At 44.1% G+C, this 14,790-nt stretch overlaps 1 protein-coding gene across 7 annotated transcripts; it reads right to left on the bottom strand.

Moving 5' to 3' along the window:
• Window positions 1-754: 754 nt before the first annotated feature.
• LOC100273808 (putative protein kinase superfamily protein) lies at window positions 755-9,705 on the bottom strand. Of its 7 annotated transcripts, none has more exons than XM_008678625.3 (7): window positions 9,512-9,705; window positions 3,701-3,851; window positions 3,348-3,526; window positions 2,998-3,253; window positions 2,225-2,450; window positions 1,990-2,137; window positions 755-1,874 (listed from the first exon to the last, which is right to left on the bottom strand). In XM_008678625.3, exons 4-7 carry the CDS (start codon window positions 3,203-3,205, stop codon window positions 1,038-1,040), a joined length of 1,419 nt encoding a protein of 472 aa, XP_008676847.1. In that variant the 5' UTR covers window positions 3,206-3,253; window positions 3,348-3,526; window positions 3,701-3,851; window positions 9,512-9,705; the 3' UTR covers window positions 755-1,037.
• Between the last annotated feature and the right edge of the window lie 5,085 nt (window positions 9,706-14,790).

Genomic DNA, 14,790 nt, shown 5'->3' with positions numbered 1-14,790 from the left:
TTCTTTTGTCATGTTGGAGATGTTTTGGACAGTCGCGTAGACGCTCCCCAAAAACCTAATTGCCGATCCCCCGTGCAAGGTCTCGATCGCTTCTCTGTGCGCGCAGAGTCACGAGATGGAAATACCTTCACTCGGCGGCTGGACTGTGATTCTGAAAGTGTGTTCTCGCGTGTACCGAGTGACAGGGGTGCTCCTCTATTTAACCTCTCGCAGAGGGAAGTTGAAGGAGAAAGGTCGCCGAGTCACGCCAAGAGTCGGCCAGCTCTCGCCGAGTCATGCCATGAGTCGGCCAGCACTCGCCGAGTCATGCATGAGTCGGCCAGCTGAAGAAGAAGGGTCACTCGGCTGGCTGACGAAGAGACGGAGTCACTCGGCTGACGTACGCGGTTAGTGAGTGCTAAAAATTAACACAACCACACCTCGCCGGCCCGGCCCGGCGGCGGCGGCGCGCGCGCGTGGCACGCTCTTGTTCATTTTTTGACTTCTCAAGTTAAGTGGAATAAATCCCACCATATAAGTCAAGGCAAAAGACCCTTGGACTTCCAATGTGGTACTATTAGTATTCTCTACCTTTACACAACATAGAGTTCATTCAATAAATGGGCCAAGCCCATAAAAGATCCAACATTTGGTCCCTCCAGTTTCGTCACACACAAAAACACCGTGATATCATTATTCGCCGCCGCACACAAACCAATACACCCAGGAGAATCGCCGGGAGGTTTGAAGCAATCAGGATACAATATAGAAACGGTAGCAGAAGCATGAAAGGCTGCCCTCAACACGGTTCTATATTGCACATTTCTCTGTTCAATTTCATCCGATACACTCCGTGGCTTATACATACGACAGGACACCAGCAGAAACAATACAACCTGATCCAGTCCGCCGCCTCTGTCACAATGCACAAGTTCCTTTTAAATACAGAATTTGTAAAATGAATCTAGAATACGTATTCTAACTGGTGCTCCTTAATTCGTGCATGCATGGTCCACCGCAGTGACATTTTCTGGCCATGTCATGTGGGCACATTGGCATCACGTGCGTTCGTGGACCCTCGTCCGCCTTAATCCCCTCATCTCTCCTAGGGTGAATCCACACAGGAATCCTATGCCGGCCGCCAACCACACTGCTGACACGCACACCGGGGCGGTGGCGCGTACTTTGGCCAACTTCGGTTTGGGAAAGGCCTGGTCTTCAGCCTGCACAGACACCGACGGCATGTGTTCCTCATCACTGAGCCTGGCCCTGGTGCCAGCCTCCAGCACCGACCGGATCTGCTCTGGCCGCTCCTCCAGCTCAAGGACGTCCTCGCTTCTTCGCCTTGAGTTGTTTTTTCCACGCATATTCTCCAGCGCCAAGAACAGCACCTCCATACGCAGCGCCGCCGATGGATCCAAGTCCAAGGAATGCAGCGCCTGAACCAGCGTAGCCATGGTGATGCTTGCGTGGAGCCTCTCCAGGAACGATCTGTTTCCAGTTGCATTCGTGCCGATTTTGTGGAGCTCCAGCAGCACCTCCTTGGCCAGGAGCTGCTCCAACTGCGATACGTCCTGGATTTTCAGGGCCTTCTTCAGCATCCCTATCACGATGGTTCGGCGGAACCTGTCAAGAAATGATCTAGTTGCGAGGTTGGGGTGGCCTGTAAGCCCTGTCGCGGCCTCCAGAGTTTTGGGTGGCCCTCTGTCCGTGTTCGTGACATCTACTTTGGTAAGCCTTTCGATAATGTCCAATGTCGTGGGCCTTTTGTTAGGATCATCATCGACACACATCAATCCTATCAAGATGCATGTCTCTACTTGCTCAACGTATTTTTCCAAGGGTGTGTACCTTCCTGCCTCCTCCAATAACCTCTTCCTCCAACGTCCAACCACCTGTTGATCATACATATATATAGTAATCATGTGTCAATATATATATATATTTGGAGATGCAAACATAGAACTTTCTTTGGTGTTGAGAAATATGGAAATAACTCTTTCGGCTTACATCAACAGCGAATTGCTCGCAAGATTTTTCACAAGTGGGATAATTCCGGCCTCCGGTCATCACCTCTATGATTATAACGCCCAAACTGAATATGTCGGCCTTCACTGAAATCAACCCTTTTAGTAAGTATTCTGGTGCCATGTATCCACTGCATTTTGCGACAAGAGAATACATATGGTTAGGTGGATTACAAAAAGGTCCATTGGCACTCTGAAAATGAAACTATATAACTTACAGTGTTCCTCCACAAGTTTTGGTGATGATTTTGGATTGTTGTAGACCAAAGAGCCTGGACATACCAAAATCTGTAATTTTTGGCTCCATGTTGTCATCTAGCAATATATTCTCAGGCTTTAGGTCCAAATGAACAATTTGGCAATCTGTGTGAAGGTAATGCAAACCATGGCAAATTCCTTTGATTATCTCATATCTGATATGCCACTCAACCCCATGAGATTCAGCTGTATAGGAACATTTAAATGAACAAATTGGTGAGATCACCCACTTGTGGTTCTGGAACTGCTGCAGCCATATCTAAAGAGAAAAGTTAACAAGATAACTATTTTAGACAAAATATCGTTGGGCACAAACCATTTACACAGTTGCAGCCATATCTAAAGAGAAAAGTTAACAAGATAACTATTTTAGACAAAATATCGTTGGGCACAAACCATATTTACACAGTTTACTGATCCACAGCATACTCATGACATTCACAGTTTCACACCCATGCACGAGACCAAGCAGCTGCCTCCTAGCACACCTCTAACCAAATCTGTAGGTCTAGCATTACATAGCTTGGGCTGTGGGCATATACTTTGAAGTTTGAACATACAAAAAAATGTACAGCTATGCATATATGATATATCACTCACTCCTAGTATAGATTGGGGGAAATACAACTGTCCTTATGATAAGTCAAAAGACTGGAACCTTGCGGTTCTCAAAAAAGAATACAAGTAATATAATTGCATTTATAAACTTAAAAATGTTATAATATTATCATACCAGAAAGGTGCTTATCAAGGCTCTTATTATTTATACACTCAAAGCACAGCAGCCTTTTCCGAGATTCAGCCATGACATATTTTCTGCGCAATTCGATTGCTTCCCACCGTGATTCAGCACAATAAGCTTTTAGCTGGACAATATTTTTGTGCTTCAACCCGAAAAGATAAGTAACTTCATTATGGAACTGATCGTCATCTAGGTTCATTTCAGAAAGCTTCTTCACAGCTATCGCCTTCCCATTTTTAAGAAGGCCCTACATATTAGATAATTTAGTCATAAGTGATGAAGAAAGATAAGAAAATTATAGAGGTATGGTGGACATACCTTATAAACAACTCCAAACCCACCTCTTCCTAGCTCTTGCTCCTTAGAGAAATCACTCGTGATGGCCTTCAGAAAATCCAATGGTACACAAGTCGGGATTGCACAATGATCCTGTACTAGAGTGCTCTCCAATAAACTAAACTCTGTGGATTTGAGCTCACTGAAGACAGGCTTACCAGTTTTATTTCCCATCATAAAGAAACTGCAGGTGCAAAAACAAGCAAAGCATCACTATACATTCTACAGTGCCGATGAGTAGAACAAGCTACACACAATAATTGAATGTATAATAAGGAGGTATAATCTAGTCCAAATTAGAGCTCTGTTATATGATAAATTGGGCCTGCTAAATTGAATGGCTGTAGCCAATACTGACCTAAAACTTATAGCCAGAAGGAGAAATGAAGAATCATATCTTTTCGCTCATGCTCCTGAGCCAAAGCCGATCCCAGCAAGCAAGCACAAGAATATGTGAGATACTCAACAGTCTCAATTAGATGAGAGGATCACTTTTTTGTGCTTTATACCTGATATAAATCAATGTAAACAAAAGACTTAAATGTGAGCATACAATTAAATAGTCCAAACAAGCACAATGCAAGCGAGGGTTTCTGATATAGGAAACGGCTAGAAACTTTCTTTTTTAAAAAGATTCGAGAACATAATTGGCCCGGTTTACAAGGAAAATTGGGCAAAAAAACTATACAACATACCAACACTAATTGTAATGATCTGTTATGCCTATGGGGGGCTGAGTACGCCTGTTAAAAACACTCGAAATTCTGTTAGCAACAGGTGCAGCATTGCCTGTTGGGGCCAAAGACTGCCGTGTCGTGGCACTGTTGCACGCACAGATCTACTCGAGATCACAACTCAAAAACTGCCCGAAGGAAATTATATCAAGTAAATTATTGAGTTTCCTAGAGTAATTCATCACTTGAAGTTATCATAGAAACACAAATTAGTAGATCAGGACCAAACCCTAAAATGACCACTTCAACAAGTAATGCACAATATAAATCAAGAACACAATAGACATGAAGATTTATCCCACGAAGGCTGGCCACGTTGTTAAGGAAGCCACAAAGGCTTAAGATTATTCAAACACTATCCTTGTTCTCAAGTCAAGATAGTAAGCTCTTGAGCTCTAATTTCAAGTCGTCCGACTAATCGCGATTAGTCGGGCTAGTCGGTTCAGTGGGGGCGATTAGCAGTGTTCTTACGGCGCCTAGGCGAGCAAGTGCACCAGCCAACCGCCTTAGCGCCTAGGCGGCGCCTAGGCGACGCCTAGGCGGGTATGGCGAGCAAGGCGGCCAGTTTTGCCCGGGCGCCTGGACGCCTAGGCGTAACGCCTAGGCGACGCCTTAAGAACACTGGCGATTAGGAGATCTGACCCGATCAGGTGTTCTGGTCGCCCTGGTCGTCCGACTAGTCGACGACTAGGAGCGATTAGTCGCTCGATCAGGCGCATCTGGGCGACCAAGGTTTAAAGCTGTGAAAATTTGGTGGGCTTTTTTTGTGGGCAACCCGGCTACAGGAAGACCAAACGCCAGCCGCCATCGTGACCTGGTGATAAACCCTTCTCCTGACGGTTTGTTTGCACATCTCCTCGATTTCTTGCGTGTGTCTCGATCTCAGACACAAACCTGATGGTGATAAAATTTGGGGTGCTGTGGATGAAGCTCTAGATGCAACTTAGGGCCTCTGGGGCCGAAATTTGCTTAGGACTGTTGCTGCTGCAGGTGCTGGTTCCTCCTCTCAGACACAAACCTATGTTAGAAACAGAAAACGACCTAGAAATGCAGCAGCTACAGCTCAACACATACGTGAAGAAGATGACAATGCTCCTGCTGAAGATGAACAACAAGAACAAGAGACAGCAAGATACAATAAACGATGATGAAGATGAAGGCGAACATGAATCAGGTGGAAAGGGACCTGCTGTTGATGAATTTCAGTTGGACGAAGATCTTCTTTAGGTCGCTGCACTACCACTAGTAATGTGGTAGTAACTAGCAAGTGTTGCTTTGCTGTTTTTAGTTGGAATGTTGGAAACTTGGATGAACAAATAGTCAAATATCTTCTCTTAATCAGTATTGCAGAATTCATGCCATGTTTAGTTGTTTACCCTACCCTTTATATATAGTTATACACTATATACATATGTCCTGGATGAACAGGACGACTAGGTCGACCAGAGGTCGATTAGTCGAGCTAATCGTCGTCTAATCGAGATTAGTCGCCTAGTCGGACCCCTAGGTCGTCCAGCTAGTCACTCGACCAGAAAACACTGCTCTTGAGATGATTGGTTTTTACTCAATTGAAGGGGGTGATTAAAAACTTTCGAGGCTGTCACACAAGATGGCAAGCTCCACAGGCGACACTACCGGCTAAGAGCACGGCTCTAAGAGTAACAAATACAACAACTAGCTTGAATGTGAACCAAGTGTTCTTGGAGTTGAAGAACAGGTTGGTGAGCTCTCTAGACAGTTTAAAGGCTCAATCTCTCAAAGAATTGAAGTGAAAAGGTTGAGAGAAGCTCGAGGTGTTCCAATGGTGTGAGAGAGGAAGAGAGCTTTCTAGTTTAGCACAATGAGGTTAGGTCGAAAAGTAACTGTTGGAGCAGGAAAGTGGTAGATATACCCCTTCCCTACCCAATTGTGTCATATTCAAGTCATGGTAGTGCCGAGCTATGCGTGACAATGACAATGTCAAGGAGCAACAGTATTGCTTAAGCAGAGCATCCAAGAGTAGGAAAAAAAACAAGAGGTAGTGTCGGGCTAGGCTTTTAGGATGTCGTGGTGGAACTTTTGAGCACATGGTTACACATTGGACCTATGCATGTGTCCTTCTCAATAGTGTGGATTTTCCTATACTAAAATTCGAAATGTAAAATAAATGTAAACATCTGAGTCGATTGTTGTATCCTTTAGTAATTAGGAATATACTAAGGTACAAAAGGCCCTGCTCGACAATACATGGATTTCTCTTATTTCTCCGGTTTCTGGGGAAACTGAAATAATTGAATTTGTGAGACTTTGGGAAGCCATCCATGAAGTCCATATAAATATTGAGGAAGTAGACAAAATTAGATGGCGCTGGACATCAGATGGCGAATACTCTACCAAGAGTGCTTACCTGGCTCAGTTCCACGGGAGTTTTGCCAAGCTCAAACTTTCTCCAGTTTGGAAGGCGAAGACGGAGCCTAAATGTCGGTTCTTTGCATGGACCCTACTCCATAAAAAAATTCTAACGGCCAATAATCTTCAGAAGCGAGGTTGGAATAATGATCCTATCTGCAAGCTTTGTAAGCGAGAACCGGAGACGGTGGGCCATCTAGCAAAAGATTGCATATTCACAAAATCGTGTTGGAGTTGGCTCAGCTCGTGGTACAACCTCTCCTATCTGCCAAAGTTGGACCAGTGCTCGTCGGTCTATGGATGGTGGAGGAAGTGCAGACTAAAAGTAGAGAAAACTGCTCGCAAGGAATTCGATGGTCTCTGTATTTACTTTTGGTGGGAGATTTGGAAAGAAAGAAATCGAAGAATCTTTCATGGTCTTGAGAAGAGCGAGCGAGAAGTGGCCAATTTCGTCAAAGAAGATTTCAACCCGCAAAGAGCTTCTAGTTAGTTTTAGCGTTTTAGCATTTTGTTTGTGTGGCGTGCTGGGTTTCTAGTGGGCTGTTTTGCTAGTGTTTCTTTTCTTTTCTTTGCCCCCCCCCTCTCCCCTAGTGTTGTCTTTCCTATCCAGTGTTTGTAAGTGTCCCTTTCTAATAAATTTTTGGCCATGGCAAAGCTCTTGCCGTGTCCTTTTTCAAAAAAAAAACTATCACATGTATTGTCCTCTTTTTATTTAACATGCTTGTCAACTTGATAAATCTCATTAATTCTCTAATTGTATGGTCATTACCACCAAAACCCACTATGACAAGCGATAGAGCTCGTCAAGCACCAATATGCCACCAAGTCCAATAACCGACTAGATAAAAAGTCTACATGGTTCTCCTTGCCAACCACTACCACACAAACCAAACACAACTTTGAGTTTGAGCCATCATTGTCAAGCTCATCAACCTGGACATAGCAGTTCCAACTTCTAATAGGCCACAAGTGGTTGCCACCACCAATCATGGGGCGCTAGACACAAAAGACAACACCTTCAAGAAGGTGCAACACCAATTGGTGGTGCTATTGTCGGCCCACAAATAGACAGTGTTTTCACACAATGAAACTATCATATAGGACAGAGTGGACGTCTCCTAAGAGGAAGCGACATCTACAATTGTCGCCATCTAGGATTTCGCCCTGACCACAACCATCCTAGCTTTGTCGGCCAAAATAGAGCACCTGATAGCACGATCATAGCAGAGGGGAGGCAGAGAAACCAATGATTCACATCTAGTCGAGTTGGACCATCGTCGGCAAACCATCAGTCATAATAGCAACGACGAGGATGACAACTCTTGAGCCTCCAAGTCGCCACAGCCCATGCAACCACATGTTGCTACTCCACTATAGATCACACAGCCATTGCGCCCTCCATAGCATGTGCGGCCCCTATGCTGTTGTGCCACTGCCACCTGCTCACTTTCACTACCCACGGCCTCATTGCCACCATTGCCCATGTGTGGGTTTCGTGTCTTCGCCATGCCAACTTCGCACCGCCACCACGTGCTCTCAATCACCTCTGTGTTGGTGTTGTTCCTGGCCTCGCCGCACCATTGCCACGCCACCGCAGCACACGCACTGCCTACCGCCTCCACCACTCACGCACACCCACCACAAATCATGCACGGCCTTCACATCATGGTCGCACGATCGTTGCACACACATGGCCTTCGTGCAGGCACTGCGCTCGCACGACATTCTAGTCGTCGATGTGCATGCGTGGCCTCCCGCCGCCTCCACGCAACTGCCACCACACCTGAGTCAGCCACAAGCTCCTCTAGGACCGCCTCTTCACGGTCGTCACTCGAAAGCACATCTCCGACAAACGATTCCGATCTGAGTTGAACAGATCTGGTTGTTAGACTCTAGACCGTCGTCCCCCGGTGTGAATCCATCATGTTGCGCTCTCGTCATCGACATCAGCAAGTGCAAACTAAACTATTGTGCAAATCCTCGCGCAAGTCACCGCAGAGGTTGTCACGCCGCGCTCACCTTACCCGTGCCGCCACCAAAGCATAACACGCCTATGCCGCCACCTAGTGCCATGGAACATGACCACGTTCCCCAAGCTAGATAATTAACTCTTTGCCATCCTTACGGATGTCAACTCTCCAAATGCCAGTTTTAGATTGTCCATAACACATTGCCAACGAATTTTGAAATACGCCACAGTTTTGCCACTTTCGCCTATGTGACTCAACACACCCGCGCACCACGTCCTTTCCAGCATGGATTACCAGGGGAAAAGTCTCTTACCCTAGCTTGACATAGCGCTCCCGAGTGCAAGTGCACCGGGCTATCGTCGGGGCTCTCGGACAGAGATAGTGTCGACGCCGGCGAGATCGTCGTGCACCAAACTGGGAACTCGTCGAGGATGACTGACACGGCATCCAGAACATACAGGGTCCTAACTTGAAGATTAACACCCCTAAGCTAAGTAGAGGAGAGTCAAGCGAGGTTAGGGGTGGTAATGGATCGCGATCCAAATGTTTCTTCATAAATTATTGGGGCCCTAAAAATATTTTAGTTCAAAAATTAATAGAAATAGAGTCCAATCTTACTATCCTTAAATTTTATAGTGCAAAATTTAAAGCTCATTGTCAGTGGAGCAAAGGAGACTTTTCCGTGCTAATCCACGCTGGCGTCCACAACGAAGGATCGGATCGAGGACTACCGGATCCGGCGTCACCGGATCTGCCACCACCGGGCCGAACCACGAGAGCACCCGCCACTCAAAAGTCAGCCACCACCGACGTCGCTACCATGGTGACAAGCCTGATGGCGAGCGTGGGGAGAGAGCCCGTGGGAAAGAGGCCCCGCCGCCACCTTCATTGCCGCCAGGCGGACCTCCGCCAGCGAGCTCGGACGGCGGCGAGGGGAGGGAGATGAGGAGCGAGAGGGTTGGTGGCGGCGTTGCGGGAACCGCCCGTGCCGTCCCTCACGACGACGCGGGGGGCTGTAGAATGAATTATTGATTGGCTACCAACTCATATTATGCGTCGAGAAGATCTACTACTAACCTGGACAGATTAAGCATGCCTGCGCCGGATCGGAGGGTTATCTTCCCCAGCTGGATGAAGATGGAAGGGCGAAGGCCGCAGTGTCTCACTGGGTTTCCATCGAAACCGTTGACCCGAAGATTAAGCATGCCGGAACTGGATCGGAGGGATATCTTTCCGAGCTGTATGGAGGCGGCGTATGAATATGATGGCCCAGCAGGCAAGTAGGCTCCACTAGAATAAAGATGCCTTGTAGTGGTTTGACCAACACCAGTACAAAATGGATTTAAGAGGTCTGTATTTTTTTTACTGGAAAATTTTGTTCGGTGGATCGTGAGGATAAGAAAATATAGCTAAGGGTTTGTTTGGAAGAAGATTGAAGGGCTCAGAGCAACTCTAAAAGGATGTTAAGAATTTTATCCCAAAAACTGATTATTAAAAGTAGGCTAAAAAGTTTTAAGAGTGAATTATGATGGGTACTCTAACAGTTTATCTAAATATAACATGTAGCGGAATCTATACAGTCATCGGGAGGTTATGGATGATCCGATACGTTGAAGAATGGATTGGGAAGAGAGAATACACCAAAATATGAGTGAGAGGAGGCTGCGGATGTAGGACGCGAATTTTTTTGGAAGAACGAGGGAGTTGTTTGACCAAGAAAAACCTTAGTTTACACGTTCTTTTGAAGTTGCTGTTAAAGGGCTAATTCTCTTGCTAATCTACTCTATTTGCTCTCAAACAAGCCAAAAGAACTCCGTTAATCCCATTGAGAGATGCAACTTTAACTGCAAAGAGCATTCTCAGACACATTTGGAGTTAACGGTGTGAATGCAGTCCTCCACCATTAGCCCTAGAAGAGGAAGGCATCACGTGAACGTGCGACGAACATCTCGCGCGACACGTAGATCGTGTAAAACAGATGATTTATACAGTAGATTACATTGTAAAATTTAAAATAGAAATAAGATAGCTAGAGACAGGCAGATTTGCACCTCATAACTGACAACGACCACGCGAGGGCAAGCAACTCATCTAGAGCCGGCACACGAGGGACACGTGGAAGGCTAGCGCATGGGTGGCTACATGCTAGCGGGTTGATGTCCACGTCATTCATGGCCAGCAGTGACCTGATCGGAAACCACTTGTTTTCGGTAAAATTTCTCGTTACCTTTAACTAGACGAGAATGGTTTTCCGAGACAGTTTATAAAAAGTTTTAAAAAAATCGCTCGAAATTCAAAAAATGAGAAATATAAAAATCAAAAGAAAAAATACGGTAAAACATACATGTTTTTCTTAGTAACCTGATATATCTCATATTTAGGTTTTATTTTGTAAAATATAATCAATATTTTTTATAGAAACAACAAATTCCATCGAAAACATGGTCATGGCCTTCACCAAACCCGGCGGCCTGGCCACGACGGTGACTGCACGCCCCACGGCTGAGGTCCGCCGACGCGGTCCATGCCCAAGTCGCCCGACGCCCTAATTCAACCGCAGGTAGGTGCTACGTGAACCGCAGAATATGGTGAATATGAAAGGGTGGTTCTCACCGACGACAGAGGCACGGACGACGCTGCCCACGCGCGCGGGTCGATCCGCTGTGGGTATGCTACTCCGGCGAGCAATTCAGTCGAAGCAAGGGGGGCCCAATCCGCCCAACGACGCCACAGAAGCCTCCGCTAGTATAGGGTGAGTCACCCATACCCCTCACAGGACCCCGAATGGTGGTAAATACAACCGGCCATAACAGTGGCGAGCTCCATCCTTTTTGCGACTCGGTAATGGTGGCTCACAGTGTGGTTCTCTGCGAGACCCGGCCCTCGGCGTGCGCGTCACGCGAGCGGGTCCCAAGGAGACGATGCACACACTTTATAGCCCGAGGGATGCCTGCGAACCGAGGCTCGTGCGATTCAGTTGGAGATCGAGTCCGTGCCGAGAAGGGAACAGGCATGGCGAGCTCCCAGGCGCCATCCGCGACGAGGAGTTCGGCCCCGGCTCGACAACCCTGGGAAGAAGGAAGACCCGACTTGACTAGTTGGGTCCACACGCCAATGGGTGGAGGGGAACGCGGTCACAGCGCCCCGGCTTGCATGCGCACACGGCATCGTTTGACGAACGGGCCTGCATCACCAGCGAGAGCGAGTGAGGAGCAGCCAACAGACGGGATGACCCCACATATTGGCCCGGATGTAGGGCTGGAGTTAGATGATGGGCCGGGAGGTGGAAAAAGGGGCAGGTCTGCTGGGCCGGATGAGGGTTTCAGCCCAGAGAGCACCTGACTCCATTTTTACATTTTTTCAATTTATTTTCATATTTCTATTTTGAATACACAATTAAATCTGAATTCAAAATTCAAGTTCATATGCACAAGTACAACAAAACTCCAGCATGTGATGTAATTATTGTTTTACCAATTATCTTCCCTATTATTTGTGAAATTATTTCAAATATGCAATGCACACATGAAATGTTTATTTTTAAGAAAATATTGTTTTAAGTATTAAAGTTAAAATTTCATTTAGAGGTGAATATTCATTACTTGATTATTTTAGGAGAGAGCAATGTATATTTGCTTTCTATCATGAGTTACTTTAACACGCAAAAAAATATTTTATATATAGCCTTAGAAGGGTGGTAATCCATTCCAATAAATTGAAGCTATTCTCATTGTTTCTTGAAATTTACAAACTGAATTCCTATTTTATTTTAACTAATATTGTTTTAATGTTCCTACTTATTTTTAGAAAAGGGTGGTTTCCAAAGTATAAGTATTACTAAGGGACACTTTAATTTGATTATTTTTGGAAAAATCTTACTAAACCCAAAATCGGATTTTGGGTGTTACAAATTCTACCCCCCTTAACAGAAATCTCATCCTCGAGATTTGTAAGAAAAGGGATACAAAAGGATTGGTTTGTAATTCAGCTTAGTCTATAATTGGTTCAAAAATCCAGAGTCTCATTTTTTCATTTTTTTTATAGACAATAGTGGGTGATTAGGAGAGCATAGGTATCCAGCTACTTATTATGTAAGTTATAAGCTTGGACAAGTTGAGGTAAGAAATATTATGGCAAGGAAAAGACTTTATCCGAAATGTTTAAGTCTTGATTCATCTCGGGATTCGCTTTGACTGTTATATCCTTCCTTGTCGATGTTGATCTTTTCATATCCGGTCTTGGTCACATTGATTCGAGGTTAGTGTATATCATCGGGGTTGGGGAATATGGTTAAGATGGATATGGATGAGATAAACTACATGATATGGGTCAAAAGTTTGTTTGATGTTAGATGGGTATAGACAGATTATGCAATCTATCATGACTCTATTGGTTGGGTTAGCTCTTCTACTCACGGTTGAGTTGGTTTAATGCACTATCCTCGAGATTTGTAAGAAAAGGGATACAAAAGGATTGGTTTGTAATTCAGCTTAGTCTATAATTGGTTCAAAAATCCAGAGTCTCATTTTTTCATTTTTTTTATAGACAATAGTGGGTGATTAGGAGAGCATAGGTATCCAGCTACTTATTATGTAAGTTATAAGCTTGGACAAGTTGAGGTAAGAAATATTATGGCAAGGAAAAGACTTTATCCGAAATGTTTAAGTCTTGATTCATCTCGGGATTCGCTTTGACTGTTATATCCTTCCTTGTCGATGTTGATCTTTTCATATCCGGTCTTGGTCACATTGATTCGAGGTTAGTGTATATCATCGGGGTTGGGGAATATGGTTAAGATGGATATGGATGAGATAAACTACATGATATGGGTCAAAAGTTTGTTTGATGTTAGATGGGTATAGACAGATTATGCAATCTATCATGACTCTATTGGTTGGGTTAGCTCTTCTACTCACGGTTGAGTTGGTTTAATGCACTAATTTAGGTTTAAGTGTATGAGGGGAGAACAAGGTTTATAGGAGTAGGATCCAGTTTATTTCACTAGTGTTAACTTGTTAAGTGACTCACATTAGATTGAATAAGCTCTAGATTAGTATAAGTTGAGTGTGTTATGTCAAATTTTAGTTGGGTGACTTTGTTTTAGTTCGGACTTGGAAAAACAATGATGTATATCATTGGAAATATGTAGGTCAAGCTGGTAGATTAGAATCTCTCCCTCTTTTTTATAGATAGATTAGGCAATTTATCAAGAATGTGCAGATCGATGGTATATGGCCGAGTTTGGCCGAGTTGATCTATGTTACCAATTTAGGCTTAAGTGAATTAGGAGTATGGCCTTATCCTTTGTACCAGCATTAAGTAACTCACTCTAGATGAGATCATATTAGGTTAGATAGGTCTACTTTCTTCTACCAGTATCAGTGATCTGTTTAAGTAGGCCACATCAGATTAGATCATACTAGAATAGATCACATTAGATTCTATAATCCTATTTAAGAATATCATTTAGTTAAGCATATCAAGCTGACTTTATCTTTATGAAATTCTAGTATCTTTTTTAAGTGGAACTTCCAATTAGTATTTTTTATACACCTAAAATTTTCATGCCATTAGTAGGTGTGGCATAGTAAACAAGGGTACATCAGGTTTTAGCTATTAGGTGAGTGTAGAGAAGATTTGGTGGATAAGGGAAAGTTAGGTAAGGGAGATTTTTATTCCAGGTGGTGGATCTTGATTCATCTGTAGATCTGTTTTTACTCATATTCTTCATTGTCGAGGTTAACCTTCTTCTTGGGTCTGATTTAGGGACCATCGGTTGTGGTGTTAGATGCCATTATCTGACTTGAGATAACAATTGTGGGTACATGGGGTAGGCAGGTTAAATAGAGTTTTACTTTGCTTTTGGGATAAATGGGTTGGGCAACCTATAACATAGGCTAGGTCGTGGTTTCACGGACGAATTGGTCTAAGACACCAATTTAGGTTTAAAACCCATTTATAAGAATATGGTCTAATCTATGTTACCAGCATTAACTAAATTGTTTAAGTAACTCCCTTTAGATTGGATCATATTAGATTAGGTAGGGTCTAGATTAGATTGGATATAACTAGATTAGACTAGTTTAAGTTAGATAGATCTACCAGGGTAGGATATATATTTTTAATATATGTTAGAATCTTTTGAGATAGGATGAATTATATGGTGTAGGTGAGTCAGAATCTTTATTAGGTTAAAACAGAGGGGTTATGCAACTATCGGATGGTTAAGGTAGTTGCATATGGCCAAGTTGGTCTGTCGTTCTTAATTTAGTGCAGAGTGAACTAAGTTAAAACATATTTTATAGGAGTAGAGTCTCATTTATTTCATCAGTATTATCCTTCTTGTTAAGCAATTT

The sequence above is a fragment of the Zea mays genome, chromosome 4 (assembly GCF_902167145.1).
Source record: "Zea mays cultivar B73 chromosome 4, Zm-B73-REFERENCE-NAM-5.0, whole genome shotgun sequence".
In the NCBI taxonomy this organism is placed as follows: Eukaryota; Viridiplantae; Streptophyta; class Magnoliopsida; order Poales; family Poaceae; genus Zea; species Zea mays.
Note: the sequence above shows the minus strand (reverse complement) of the source record. Positions and strands in the feature narration are given on the sequence as shown.

What these genes read in the sequence shown, in the direction of transcription:
- LOC100273808 (XM_035966773.1), bottom strand. Translation starts at nt 3,519, where the DNA reads ATGATGGGAAATAAAACTGGTAAGCCTGTCTTCAGTGAGCTCAAATCC. An exon ending in CCTTGATAAGCACCTTTCTG is followed by an intron (nt 2,451 to 2,997) that starts GTATGATAATAT and finishes GTTCCTATACAG; the next exon opens with CTGAATCTCATGGGGTTGAG. An exon ending in GCGAGCAATTCGCTGTTGAT is followed by an intron (nt 1,875 to 1,989) that starts GTAAGCCGAAAG and finishes TATGATCAACAG; the next exon opens with GTGGTTGGACGTTGGAGGAA.